A 13,447-nucleotide genomic window follows, 5' to 3' on the forward strand; every position below is an offset into this window, starting at 1 on the left:
ATTGAGTGCCAGGGAGGGTAGTAGTACAAATGCCACCGGGTCAATGTCTATAAAGCGACATGGAGGGTCACGATGCCAATGGCGAAGAAGCCAAGGCTGAGGGCATCTGAGACGAGGTTGCCCCCCGATTTGATCAGAGACCACGGCCAGCTGTCGCAGCTGTTCGGTCTCACCACGGTTTGAAGAAACATTGCAGGTGCCAAAGTACTCGAGTACCAAATAAAACCCGGAGGGAAGGTGCATCGCAGGAGAAGGCATGTTCGCTCGGGGTTCTCTCTTACCATCTTGACGGCAGCCAGCAGGACGAAGCCAGCTCAAGCTCCACACAGCTCCCGGATCAAAAAGCTCGCACCGCCAGAAAAACACAACTGGCAGACACGGTCCGCGCAGACAAAGAGCGTGGACGCCAGACTACCTGGGTATCCGGGTCGATGGAGGAATTGGATGCTGCAATCGTGCGTGTCAGTACTGGTGAGGCTCAAGATAGCCTTTCCGGCAACGCGGCAACGGTTCGGTGGACGGCGTACGGCGGGGAAGGTGCGGACGGAGTGCCTGCACAGGTGGTGGTTGTGAGCGACACGTTGTACTCGCTCGTGCTTTTGCGTGTGTGCGATATTCCGTGTGTGTAATGTGCGTATGCTTGGACGGGTTGGACGGGTGGCAAAGGGCGGCGGCAGCGGCGAACACGACGACGTCAACGTCAGGCAGACAAATCGACATGCAGCACCAACCAGCTTTGCGGCGCCAGGATGCGGATCCGTCACTCTGTACCAACCGACAGAGCTGCTCGAGTCTGCACAAGTGGGTAACAGACACACCCGAGTTGAAGTGGACTGGACGGTGGGCACGCCAGGCAGGAAGGGGGGCAAAACCTCGGTCTCAAATTTCAATGCGGGGTGCCAGAGAGACAGCACCTTCTCTATTGTGCAAGAATACAGTCGAGAGACGTGACGAGCACCGTCAAATAAACAATGGAACAATCGGGAGCATGTGCAGCTGAATATTCGACATTGGCGGCTTGGAAGCCTCCTTTGCTACTGCGACGGGTGGCGAGGCAGGGATGTATCCCTCAGTTTGTCAAGGGCTTGACTTGAGTTTCATGGCAAGGAGGGCTCTTGGTAAAGATATGATGAGGCAAAGCCAAACTAGTGGGACTCAACAACAACGGGCCGAGCTGTACGCAGTAAGGGCATGATGGCTGACGAATATGGTCCAGTCATGGCCAGATAACAATAGACCACCTCAAGCCGAGAGACGTCTTTCACTGTCATGGCGCGGGAAACATTCTGGAAGTTCTAACCAAGTATCCCACTAACAATAACGAACGGTTGTCTTAGACTCTAGCTCGGCGCCACCCATGACGTCTCCCTGTATCAGAGCTCAAGAGTGGCTTCACGATAGCAGAGGAAGGCCGCCAGGCAACCCGAGTTCCTGACTTGGTGAGCCTGTTCATTTTGACTATAATGCGCCTGAAGGACTCGGCATATGCTGTCCCATTGACACTTGTGGAAGGACTCAAGAGAGATTAGGGTTTTGTCATTGAGGGACGGAAACAACGGGCTACCGGTGTCGATGCCGGGAAGGCTATGTCGGATGCAAACATGCCACAATCCTGGGGGATATGGTCTTATACTCCTCCACAAGGGATGGACGGTTATGCACTCCGCACCGGACGAGACGCCGAAAGCTGAAACCCATTGATGCTGCAGTGCGCCACCTACAATGAGCACTTGGCTCGTAAGCTCACTCAACGCCATTGAGCTCCTCGGCCATGGCTTGATGTTGACAGAGCTGAAAGACAATCCCTAGAGAGCAGGATGATGAGCCGCGGCCGAAGAGCCTTGGGAGCTATCAAGGCAGTAGTTTGAAGCAATATCAACTACTCGGTGCGCCCAAGTCGTAGTACAACGCCTGGTCGAGAGGGACGGGAGACGGGAGACGGAAGACGGTTCTCTATCCACAAGCTTCATCAGTTGAGTGCATCTGAGCATCGAGTTTAACTGCACAAGAGCTCTATGCAGTCTGGTTTGACATGTGCTGGCAGCAACTTGACAGGACGAACAATGGAGACTTGGAACTGGATACTTTACTTGATAGCGCGTACATTCAGTGTCACCCTGCGAGTGGGCGAGGCCTGTCACATGTCTGGTGTCTGCGCATGTGGTGTGTCGACGCTCAACTCAGCACGTAGGCCGTGCCTATGACTGGCATTTCGCGCCTGGGCTAGCACACCGGCTCCCGAAACTGGCACCACGATGGGCGACCCCCTCTTCAGAATGCGCCAATCCCGCGAATGAGCCGCCCGTCGCTCTGCCACTAGCCATGCAGCCTCTGCACCCCATGCGACCACCGCTTGTTGGCCTGCAATGGCTCTGGCCCTGCAGCTCGCAGGTGCCGGGTGCTCTTGTGCCCTTTAATGTTGCTTGTGCCCGTGTGCCCCCGATACCGCTCCTGGTCATGCCATCAAGCATCGCCAGCAAAACCAGACATGCCACTATGCAAAACTAGCTGCAACTCTGCCATGCATAACTCGAAGCATTGTGCAAGCATGTGAGCCTTGCAAGCCCAACCCCAAAGTTGGGCCGTGCCCAAGTTGTGGCCTTCTTGGGCGAAGCTTGACTGACTCTCCAAACGTGCTGCAGATGACGGACAATGCCATCTACATGCGAACTAGGCAAAGTCCTGCTCCCGCCGATGCCGTCAAATTCTCGTCTGGCCCAACTTCCCCGTCCCAAGCTGCAATCTCCCTCATACACCATCGCGGTAGCAGCCTCGAACAGGCCGACGGCTTGAAAAGCGTCTCTCGTGCACATACAATAATAATCCTCCCGTCCCCAAGCTGAAGCTCCCACCCTCGTTTCTGCCCTGTGGGCCCCTCCGATCTGGGCACACGACCGATCTCGCTCACGAGCTCCCCAGTCCAACAATTTACAAAGCACCGGACCCCATATCTACGTCGCAAGAGAGACGGAAGAACAAACGTAAACCGTGCTCCCTTGACATCACCCAGTCGCTGCATGGAATTCCAATCATGCTCTCCACCGCGCTGTGCAAGACCGGCAAACGGTGCGCATTGAGCCGCGGCGCCGTGCTCGCAGCAGCAGCCAGAAGCCCAGTCACCGGGCCGGAATGCACGTTACCGTCGCCTTCGCCAATCTGCCGACGACATGGGCAACAGCAACAATCGCGCAAAGCCAGCAACGGCACCTGGAGGCCGGTATCTGTTCTGGACGAGTATGTGCGCCCACAGGAATGATCCCCCCGCCTCGTCAGACACAAACCCTAACAGGAACATGTATAGATGGGTGGCGAGAGAAGCAAGGCCCATCAGCTTGCGACAGCTCATGGTCTTTGGCCGCTCTCTGACCGAGTCGCGCCTCATCAGCTCAGCAAACTATGTCCGGACAGAGCTCCCAGCCAGGCAAGTTGCAGCCGAATCCCTCTCCCCTCCAGGAAAATTGCACTTGATTTGCTGACGGCTTCCCTTGCTTGCAGAATAGCACATCGTCTCCGAGACATGCAACAGCTGCCCTACGTCGTCGTAACCAATCCGCACATCAGCGAGGTCTACGACCTATACTACAACGCATTCGACCAGCTCCGCAAACTCAAAGAAATCAAGACCCTAGAGGACAACGACAAGCTGTGCGACATTATCCGCCACAACCTCAAGAGCCACTTGACCGTGATTCCCAAGCTGGCAATGGGCATCCTCGAGTGCGGCGGGCTCATGGACCCCCAAGCACTCGACAAATTCATGAACACCATTCTCAGATCCGTAAGTCTCGCCGCCCTCTGAAACCCCACGCTATACCTTGCTCCTCGCCTCCAGGCTCACTCACACACCCCCCGTCTCCAGCGAATATCCCGCCGCGTCATCGCGGAGCAACACCTCTCCCTCACCGAAACCTTCAACTCCCCCTACTTCTCGCCCGGCGCGAAGCTCTCCGAGTCCGACTTCATCGGCGAGGTCTTCATCAAATGCTCCGCCAAGGACGTCATCACGCGCTGCGCCAAAGCCGTCACGGCCCTCGCCCGCTCCACCAACGGGCCCGACGCCCCCATCCCCGACGTCAACGTCGTCGGCCACCTCGACGCCAGCTTCCCCTACATCCTGAGCCACATCGAGTACATTGTCGGCGAGCTCCTCCGCAACTCGGTCCAGGCCGTCATTGACCGGCACCAGCGGCAGCCGGACCCCTCGTCGCCCCCTCCCCCCGTCGAAGTGACCGTCTGCGAGGCCCAGGAACACGTCATATTCCGCATATCCGACCGCGGCGGCGGCATCCCCCGCGCCGAGCTGCCCTACCTGTGGTCCTTCTCCAAGGGCCCGCAGTCGGCCAAGCGCCTCGAGAACCTCGGCCAGGTCCCCCGCATGGCCGCGACAATGGAGGAGCTCCATGTGGAAGACGAGCTCGGCCGCGCCGACCTCAAGGCCCCCGCCGCCTACCAGAGCTCCCTGTCCTCGCTGACCAGCCGGCCTCCCAACCTGCGCCTGGGCATGGGCCTGCCGCTGAGCAGAGTGTACGCGGAGTACTGGGCCGGCAGCCTGAATCTGCACAGCCTGGAGGGATACGGCGTCGATGCGTTCCTGCAGATATCCAGACTGGGCAATAAGAATGAACAGCTCGTTACAAGGGCAAGCATGGACTCTGTTTAGCCTCTGGCGGCTGCTGCGACTTGTATCGAATCTTGCTAGCATAAAGCATGCGCACGTGAGTATGGTGTATTTTCGACAATATTTTTCGGGACGGCGGAAATGAGCAATTCAGGACATTTTGGCATACCTGGTTATTAGTAGCGGTCAAATTTGTCTAGCCGTGTGTACGGTTCTTCATCTTTTTTTATTTCGTCTTTTTTTTGGCAAACGAGACCATACGAGCATGGAGTTGGAGTTGGTGAGCTAGGGCATTTAATCTACACACAGTTGGACCAAGACAGCATGTCACATATACATACAAAAGGCCTTGACACTTCGCAACCGGCTTCAAGTCGGATATAAACGAAAGCTGTGATTGAATTACCTCCGCCAAGCAAAGCACTCGGCTGACAGAGAAACGGTGCTGGAGTATAAAACGAGGAAATAAAATAAGGCTGCATGATCAAAAAAACAGCTTGCGTTGCACGCGCCCCTGTCTGTTTGCAAATAAAAGAGGCCTTACTTTTCCGTGACTGCCCAGTCTATCATAGACCTGACACAAAGAGTCATAGAGCCCCCGAGTTGCTGCAAGGACCGCTCTACTGAGCAACGACCGAAAGCGTAACTCGAGGGCTCTCTGAAACTCTTCCGTAGTACTAGCAGGTTACCTTGGTATCCATAATGCCCTCTTCCTCATCCACCATGGTATTCGTTGGCCATGACCTTGTTAAAAAAAGAGAAATTATAGTCATTTCAGACTCCTGCTCCCCAAACACGCATCAGACCAGCAAAAGAGAAGATTCTGGCTTGTCCGACATTAAAATTGCCTTATTGTGAAACCATGTGTGAATTAGCGGCGACCATGACTGCGGACAGCACTGCCCTGCATCTGCTCGAGCTCGGTTTCCAGCTGCTTGATCTGGGCGTGGGTCTGTTCGAGATCCTTGTTGAGGCGGTCGCGCTCGGCAATAAGCTTCTGCTCCCACTGTCGGAACCGCTGCTCTTCGATCTTGACCTGTTCGGTGAAACGCTTGCGCAGAGCCTCTTCCTCTTCCTTGAACTTGGGGTTGTCCAGCTTGCGGGGTCGGGCCTCGCCGAATTTACGAGTCTCCATCTGCTGAGCACGGTACGCCTCGTAGTGCAGCTCTTCCGTAGTGTGAATAAGGTCGAGCATATGGGTTCGGATCAAGATGGAACGAAGCTTCTTGAAGTCGCAGTGGTCCTCGTTCTCGACCTCGGCAACACCCCACGAGTACTGACGACCCTTGACAATGCGGCCATCATTGGTCTTGACGTCCTTCTCGGAACCGATGACGGCAAAGGGCATAGCAGCCATGAGGCTTCGGGCGTGTTGAACAGCAGCTTCGTCATCCTCCTCGATAGGGGGTTGATAGATCTTGATGTTCTGGGCTTCAATAACAGAGATGATCTAGGGGGGGTGGTTAGCAGATAGGATGGGAATAGAGTAGGCTGTCGTGTATTATCATACTCTCTGCTTGAACTTGGCCAGGTCAGCAGGGCTCAGCGTGTCGGCCTTGGCAATAACAGGGATCAAGTTGACCCGAGAGCAGAGTCTCTTCATGACTTCAATGTCGAGAGGCTTCAGGGTGTGGCCGGTCGGGCGGATGAAGTACAAGCAGGCGTGGACTCGAAGGTCAATCTTGTCCTGGCGGCGAGGCTGCTGCTCCTGAAGCATGTAGGATTCGTGTTGGTCGTCGAGGAACTCGATAATGGGCATCCAAGAGTCACGGTTGTTGACATAGTCGCCGAATCCAGGAGTATCAATGACGGTCAGACGGACTAATTCACGGTTAGTCGTCGGGACGTGATGCTGCTTTGCTAGGTTACTGCATACCCTTGAAGAACTTCTCCTCGAGCTCAGCCTTGGTGATCTCAATTTCGACAGTCTTGTCGACTTGCTTTTGGTGTCGGCGCTTGTGGTCGGCATAGTTCTTGATGGTGGTGGAGAAGAGGGTGTTGATGAAGGTGGTCTTGCCCAAGCCAGACTCGCCAGCAACCTACGACTTCCGTCAGTATTCACCCGATCAACAGATGATCGAGAAACTAGTGGGAGCCCCTCTGTTCGTTTGATAAACATACCATAATGGTGAAGCTGGCTCCCCGCTTGGCGACAATTTTGTGTCGCTGGTTGGGGAGGTTGGCAATGCCAATCGGTGAGGCGCTCTCAGCAGCTGGTGCCATCTTGAAGACGCGTGAGAAGGAACGGTGTATGGGAGGAAATCGGCCTTGAAGCTAACAATAAGCACACAGTCTAAGGCAGCTGTGAAAAGAACGAGGAGACACCAGAGGTCAAAGACGGGACCGAATTGAAGGATGGAGTCGGAGGTGGGTGGAGGTTGTAGCTTGATAGATGCAGTCGATGTACTTACTCCGTACTTCAGGGGCATCAAGCCTGACCAGAAGGGGGGGTTGCTGGTCAGAAGTCCTCAAAGTGCCCGCCCCATCTCATCAATCAACCCATCCATTGACAGCCCCCAGTCCAAAATTACGGCCCTTGGTTGGCTGGCTGGAGCCATGGCCACACGGGGGGCAGGTGCTGGTCCCCTTTTCCTTCCCAACGGTGCCCATTACGACGCGGTCGGTGCACCATGCTTGTCCCAACAAGGCTTAGATCTCAGACCAGGAACAATTATCTACCGGACCCTCCATTCTGTGGCCACCCAGGCACGTAGCAAGTTGCAAGTTTTCTAAGAAAAAGTAGGACTGCGTTATCGATAAGGCCAAATGTCGAAATTTTGGTTTCATAGTTCAATGGCATCTTCAATCTCTATGGCCTTGTAGGTAGATGGCAACAATGAAGACTGACTTCAAGGTAAGAAGTATATTTTTCTCTTTTTTCCTTTACGGAATCTCATCCGTTGCAATTTTTTCTTCTTCATCAGGACATGGCCCTAACTTGCGCAGTTCTCGAACTTGCTGGGTACTGTCTACTGCCAGGGCAACTTACTCTTCAGTCCCGATGGCACCCATCTCTTCTCACCAGTCGGCAACCGAGTGACCGTATTTAATCTAGTAGAGTAAGTATTATCCATGCGATCAATACTCATGTCAATTGGCCAATAGTCTAACGCCGTATTGCGCAGAAACAAGTCTCACACGCTACCCTTTGCCCATCGAAAAAACATTTCACGAATCGGTCTCACACCCCGCGGCAACCTCCTCCTCACTGTTGACGAAGATGGCCAGGCCATCTTAACAAACGTCCCTCGCCGAATCCCCATATACCACTTTTCTTTCCGATCAAAGGTCACGGCTCTCTCATTCTCTGCCTCGGGAAGACACTTTGCGGTTGGGCTGGGACGCGTGATCGAAGTTTGGCACGTGCCGTCGACGCCCGATACCAATGCCGACGGCGAGCTCGAGTTTGCACCCTTTGTTAGACATCATAGACATACTGGACATTTTGATGACGTGCGACACATCGAGTGGTCAAGCGACTCTAGATTCTTCCTCACAGCATCCAAGGATCTGACGACGCGGATATGGAGCTTGGATCAAGAGGAAGGCTTTTCTCCTACCGTCTTGTCAGGCCACAAGCAAGCCGTCCTCGGTGCTTGGTTCTCCAAAGATCAGGAAATAATCTATACTGTTAGCAAAGACGGCGCTGTGTTTGAATGGCGCTACGTTAAGCCCATCAATCCCAAGGAAGACGAAGAGATGGGCGAGACGGATGACGATTCGAATATGCGATGGAGAATAGTGCAGAAGCATTACTTCATGCAAGGAAGCGCCCATGTAAGATGCGCCGCCTTCCATCCCGAATCAAACCTCCTGGTGGCCGGGTTCTCCGACGGCATCTTTGCGCTGTACGAAATGCCCGACTTTAACAACATTCACAAACTCAGCATTTCCCAAAACGACATTGACTTTGTCACGATCAACAAGAGCGGAGAGTGGCTGGCATTTGGGGCTTCAAAACTAGGACAACTGTTGGTATGGGAATGGCAATCAGAATCGTATATCCTGAAGCAGCAAGGTCATTTCGACTCTATGAACTCTCTGGTGTACTCACCCGATGGGCAGCGAATCATCACCACGGCAGACGACGGGAAGATCAAGGTTTGGGACATTGAATCCGGATTCTGCATAGTAACATTTACGGAACACACCAGCGGCGTGACAGCGTGCGAGTTCGCCAAGAAGGGAAATGTACTCTTTACGGCCAGTTTGGACGGTTCGATTCGGGCGTGGGATTTGATCAGATACAGAAACTTTCGTACATTCACCGCGCCGACGCGACTCTCATTCTCATGTATGGCTGTCGACCCCAGTGGTGAAGTCGTTGCCGCAGGCTCCCTTGACTCTTTCGACGTCCACATTTGGTCTGTACAGACCGGCCAGCTTCTCGACCAAATGTCGGGTCACGAAGGTCCCGTCTCAGCATTGGCATTCTCACCAAACGGTGATTCTCTGGTCAGTGGCAGCTGGGATCGCACAGCACGAATTTGGTCCATCTTCAACCGGGCCCAGACGAGCGAGCCCCTTCAGCTACAAGCAGATGTGTTGGACATTGCCATACGACCAGACTCATTGCAGCTGGCCATCTCCACACTCGACGGACAGTTGACGTTCTGGTCCATGGCCGATGCCGAGCAGGTTGCTGGCTTGGACGGTCGCCGCGACGTTTCAGGTGGACGCAAATTCAGTGACCGCCGGACGGCAGCCAACGTCCAGGGAACCAAAAGCTTCAATTCCATTCGATACAGCACCGACGGGAGCTGTCTTCTCGCAGGCGGCAACAGCAAGTACATTTGCCTCTACTCGGTAACCACCATGGTGCTTCTCAAGAAGTTTACCGTCAGCGTGAACCTCTCCCTGTCCGGAACCCAAGAATTTCTCAACAGCAAACACCTCACGGAAGCAGGGCCCGTGGACGAGCTAGACGACCAAGGCGAGGCGTCGGACCGCGAGGACCGCGTCGACAGGAGCCTCCCTGGTTCAAAACGTGGCGGTGACCCGTCTGCGCGCAAGAAACTGCCAGCCGTTCGCGTCAACGGCATCGCCTTTTCACCGGCCGGAACCGCCTTTTGCGCCGCGTCAACGGAAGGTCTACTCATTTACAGCCTCGACAACACGGTTCAATTCGATCCGTTTGACCTCAACATGGAAATCACGCCCGCGTCGACACTGCACGTTCTCGAATCCGAAAAAGACTACCTCAAGGCCCTCGTCATGGCATTCCGTCTCAACGAAGCCGGCCTCATTAAGCGTGTGTTCCAGGCCGTGCCCCCGTCAGACATTGCCCTCGTAGTAGGGGATTTGCCGACGGTCTACGTGTCGAGATTATTGCGGTTTGTGGCGGCGCAGACTGAAGAGTCGCCACACATTGAGTTTTGTCTCTTGTGGATAAAGGCACTTGTCGACAAGCACGGCAAGTGGCTAACGGCAAATAGGGGCAAGATGGATGTTGAGCTGCGCGTTGTCTCGCGCGCCGTCTCCAAGATGAGGGACGAGATCAGAAGGTTGGCAGATGAAAACGTCTACATGGTTGACTACTTGTTGGGACAGGCAGGGAAGGAGGTTGCCATGGGCAAGGGCGTCAAGATGGTAACGGGGGGCGAGAGAATGGCCATTGATGCGGCGGACGGGGAGGAGGACACTGACGACGAGGACGAGTGGATAGGATTAGAATAGGCGTTTGTGTAAATACCATTGCAAAAGCTCGCTTGGGGCCATATTTTGTCGAGCCCGGTGCTGCGAATCGCGGCGCTACGTGACGTGTAATATCCATGGACGACAAACGTTGATTGCTCGGGTTACATTCGCAAACGAAGCCGGCAGGAAGTCAGCCTATGCAGCACACGGCAGCGCTCAAGCATGCGGCTGTTGTTCAGCGGATAGCCTACATGTCATGTTCCACGCGGATTCCGGTCGGCTCGCGTCTTGGCCGCAAACGCGAGGGTGTACAGAAACGTGGCCAGCGGAGAAGAGACGAAAAGCCAGCAGGTTGACGGCGGTGTCACCAGACGAGGACTGATGGCCAATACTAGTACTATCCCCGCGGTAGAACGAACATTGAAGCATCGTACCCCACAAACAGGCCCGTCGCCTCCGCATCACGGCTTGTCAAAACCCGGGGCCGCGAACCAATCCGCTCGTCTCGGTTGTCATTCACACCATCCGCAGCAAAAGTGCCAGACGGGCAAAGCACACCTCCCACACGCGACATTTGTCAGCGCCCGCACGTTTGTGCACGCCGTGCCCAACGAAAGGGTCGCATGAGCCGCATCGCAGGGGACACGATCACAACGGCCTCGGGAGCAGGCGTGACAGCCACACGGATTGCCCTCCGCCTGTTCCGAAACCGCGCCATCGCCAGCGGCAACTTGTATAAATCGCGGCGGGATCCGTGGGAGGCCGCGCCGACCCCGACGGGCCACATGCACTCGGTGTCGAGGATCGCGTCCAGGACGACGGCACCTTCACCGTCAGGAATAACCACCCGCGCGTATTCGATCCGGTCTGGGCTCCGCGCCAACATGGCTTCGGCGACGCGCATCGTCATCGGGGCAGGAGACACGGGCTTCTGGAAGGCCAGGCAGGACGAGGAGACGGCGGCAAAGGTGTCTGCGCTACTGCAGGCAGACCTGGAGGCATGTCTGCCCATCACCACCAACCGGCCTTGATATTCCCCAGCAGCCGCGCGAGTGCTTTACTTACGACGAACAGAAACACCACGTCTTCTTCAACGCTGCCGGGTATCACAACCATGTACCGCGCCCCCATTCCCCTCAACCTAATGCCATTGACTCATCTAACAAACCCCAAGCTCGTGCACCAGCTCCTCGCGCTCTACGGCACCGGCGCCCCAGAGTCAGCCATCCAGGCCGCCTTCGACGCCAACGCAGGCTACCAGCTCAAGCACACGCCCGCGCGGCCGCACGTCGTCGCCGAGCTGCAGGCCGACTGGGCCGCCCACGCGCCCAAGTACCTCGGCCGCGGGGCCTACTACTCCGACTTTCTGCGCTTCTTCCAGGACGAGGTAGACCGGCGCGGGTGGCAGGCCGTGGTCACCTCGTTCCTCTGTGCCGCCCCGGGGGACGCGGCCAGCCCCGCGCGGCACATGGTGCAGCGGCTCTTCTCGGGGCTCGTCCACCCCATGATCCAGCTCGGCTTCGGCCTCGAGTGGGAGCAGCCGGCCATCGTGGCGCAGGGCCTCGCCCAGGCCGCCGTGCACCGCAACACCCTGGGCGACTTCTTCGACCGGGTCGACGAGGCCGTGGCGGCGGCGGGCCGGGGCGGGCAGCAACGCGGCCTCTCCGACATTTGCGAGTCGCTGCGCGCGGAGAACGGCAGCCTCGCCGCCGCGGCCGAGTGGCGCGACGGCGACCAGAGCCTGTACGCGGGCGTCCTGGGCCGCGGGCTGGACGAGGCCGTCGCGCTGTGTGCGCAGGTGCGCGTCCGCGAGGGGGACTGGGACGAGCGCGTCGCCGAGGCGCTGCACCACGCGGCCTACGTCGCGGCCAGCGCGGCGTGGAAGCCGCCGCATGTTCCGAAATACGACTTTTTCCTCATGTACGTGTGCGTGCGTGTGTACTTGCAGCTGTGTATATGAAAAGGCGGCTGACCATCCAGACACGCCCTCAACGCGTCCGTGTTCCTGCTCGCCCTCGACAAGCCGTGCTTCCCGGCGGCCGCGCGGGTCCGCATCCTCGAGCACAAGATGCGCTACGACGTGCTGCAGTACGCGGCGCGGGGGGCGCCTCGCCTCTCGCCCGCGCACGCCGCTGCCTACAGGGATACTAATTCGGACGTGCTTGCTGCCCGGGCGGAGGACCTGCTGCCGCGGTACCACGCCGTCGCCGACGACGGGCACGCCATCAAGGCGGCGCGGGCGCTGCTCCTCGCGCAGCGCGTGTCGCGCCGGTGGGCTGGCAGGCCGTGGGTGCGGCTGCGCGACGACGCCGACTGGCGGGGGGCGCACTGCATGCTGCTCCGGGGCGTCGAGGGGGATGAACCCCTCTGGGTGCGCGGCGCGGGCTTCGACCAGGCGTGGGAGGGCGTCCCGCTGTTGTAAACGTCGCCAGTCCGGCATTGTGTATGTATTTTTGCGGCGGTACGGAAGCCAGACATCATTCAGTAGCGAATGCTTGCACATGTGCCAAGCTATCGGCCCGACGTGGCTCGTGTCCGTGTCCGGGGCACTTGATAGTCGCTCAGGACGGGCCTGGCTGTACGGAGTACGGAGTAGTGCCATTGATGTTTTCGGCGGCCTACTTGCCGATGCTGGGGAGCACGAGAACTAGCCGTCGGTCATTGTACATTGTCCATGTAGCTATAATAAATAAAAAAAGCTTGTACTATTTATTAGATGCAAGTTGAACACTGAAAGGAATCCAAATTGATGCGTTGGCAGAGAAGAAGAAAAACCAAATTTATATACCGTCCTTTCTTCCGGCAGACGTCTAAATAAGCTTATACAGAATCAGGCCCAATTTGGCTCTTGCCGCCTCCCCACAGTCACTCTAGCATGGGGCCGACAAGGCCGCCAGCCCAATTTATCTCCCCGGCCAGAGATGGAATTAGAAAAAGGGCGCGGCGCGGGATGCAGCGGCCCCGGCGAATCGGATCTTCGCAGCTTGCGGCTTAGGCGTCTCGCGGGCCAAGGTCGAGCTTGGCGTTTCTGCGCAATGGGAATGGGATTGAGACCCGGTCGGCTTCTTTACCGGCCCTGCGCTATCGGGCCAATGAGACGTGATGCAAAAGGGTCTGGTGCTCACTGCTCGATGCTCATGCCAGCGCAATGGATCCTGTGCATATTGAACGATAGGCCGGGCCGTTGAGCAA

The 13,447-nt window shown here is 56.7% G+C and overlaps 4 protein-coding genes across 4 annotated transcripts; 3 read left to right on the forward strand and 1 right to left on the reverse strand.

Moving 5' to 3' along the window:
- Positions 1–3,031: 3,031 nt before the first annotated feature.
- Positions 3,032–4,660, forward strand: PKP2 ([Pyruvate dehydrogenase (acetyl-transferring)] kinase 2; the record flags this gene model as incomplete). The annotated part of the gene is made up of 4 exons (XM_066131511.1): positions 3,032–3,234; positions 3,302–3,421; positions 3,496–3,778; positions 3,860–4,660. 4 exons carry the CDS (start codon positions 3,032–3,034, stop codon positions 4,658–4,660), a joined length of 1,407 nt encoding a protein of 468 aa, XP_065987748.1.
- An 829-nt stretch (positions 4,661–5,489) lies between these two features.
- On the reverse strand, positions 5,490–6,841 carry spn4 (Septin spn4; the record flags this gene model as incomplete). Its single annotated transcript, XM_014691195.1, has 4 exons — positions 5,490–6,068; positions 6,129–6,439; positions 6,495–6,657; positions 6,740–6,841. 4 exons carry the CDS (start codon positions 6,839–6,841, stop codon positions 5,490–5,492), a joined length of 1,155 nt encoding a protein of 384 aa, XP_014546681.1.
- Positions 6,842–7,454: 613 nt separating this feature from the next.
- On the forward strand, positions 7,455–10,294 carry PWP2 (Periodic tryptophan protein 2; the record flags this gene model as incomplete). The annotated part of the gene is made up of 3 exons (XM_014691194.1): positions 7,455–7,472; positions 7,565–7,677; positions 7,744–10,294. The coding sequence occupies 3 exons, from the start codon at positions 7,455–7,457 to the stop codon at positions 10,292–10,294; spliced, it is 2,682 nt and encodes an 893-aa protein (XP_014546680.1).
- A 584-nt stretch (positions 10,295–10,878) lies between these two features.
- On the forward strand, positions 10,879–12,677 carry aflY_1 (Oxidoreductase AflY; the record flags this gene model as incomplete). Its single annotated transcript, XM_066131512.1, has 4 exons — positions 10,879–11,253; positions 11,330–11,371; positions 11,430–12,175; positions 12,236–12,677. 4 exons carry the CDS (start codon positions 10,879–10,881, stop codon positions 12,675–12,677), a joined length of 1,605 nt encoding a protein of 534 aa, XP_065987614.1.
- Between the last annotated feature and the right edge of the window lie 770 nt (positions 12,678–13,447).

Source organism: Metarhizium brunneum, chromosome 6 (genome assembly GCF_013426205.1).
Source record: "Metarhizium brunneum chromosome 6, complete sequence".
Taxonomy (NCBI): domain Eukaryota; kingdom Fungi; phylum Ascomycota; class Sordariomycetes; order Hypocreales; family Clavicipitaceae; genus Metarhizium; species Metarhizium brunneum.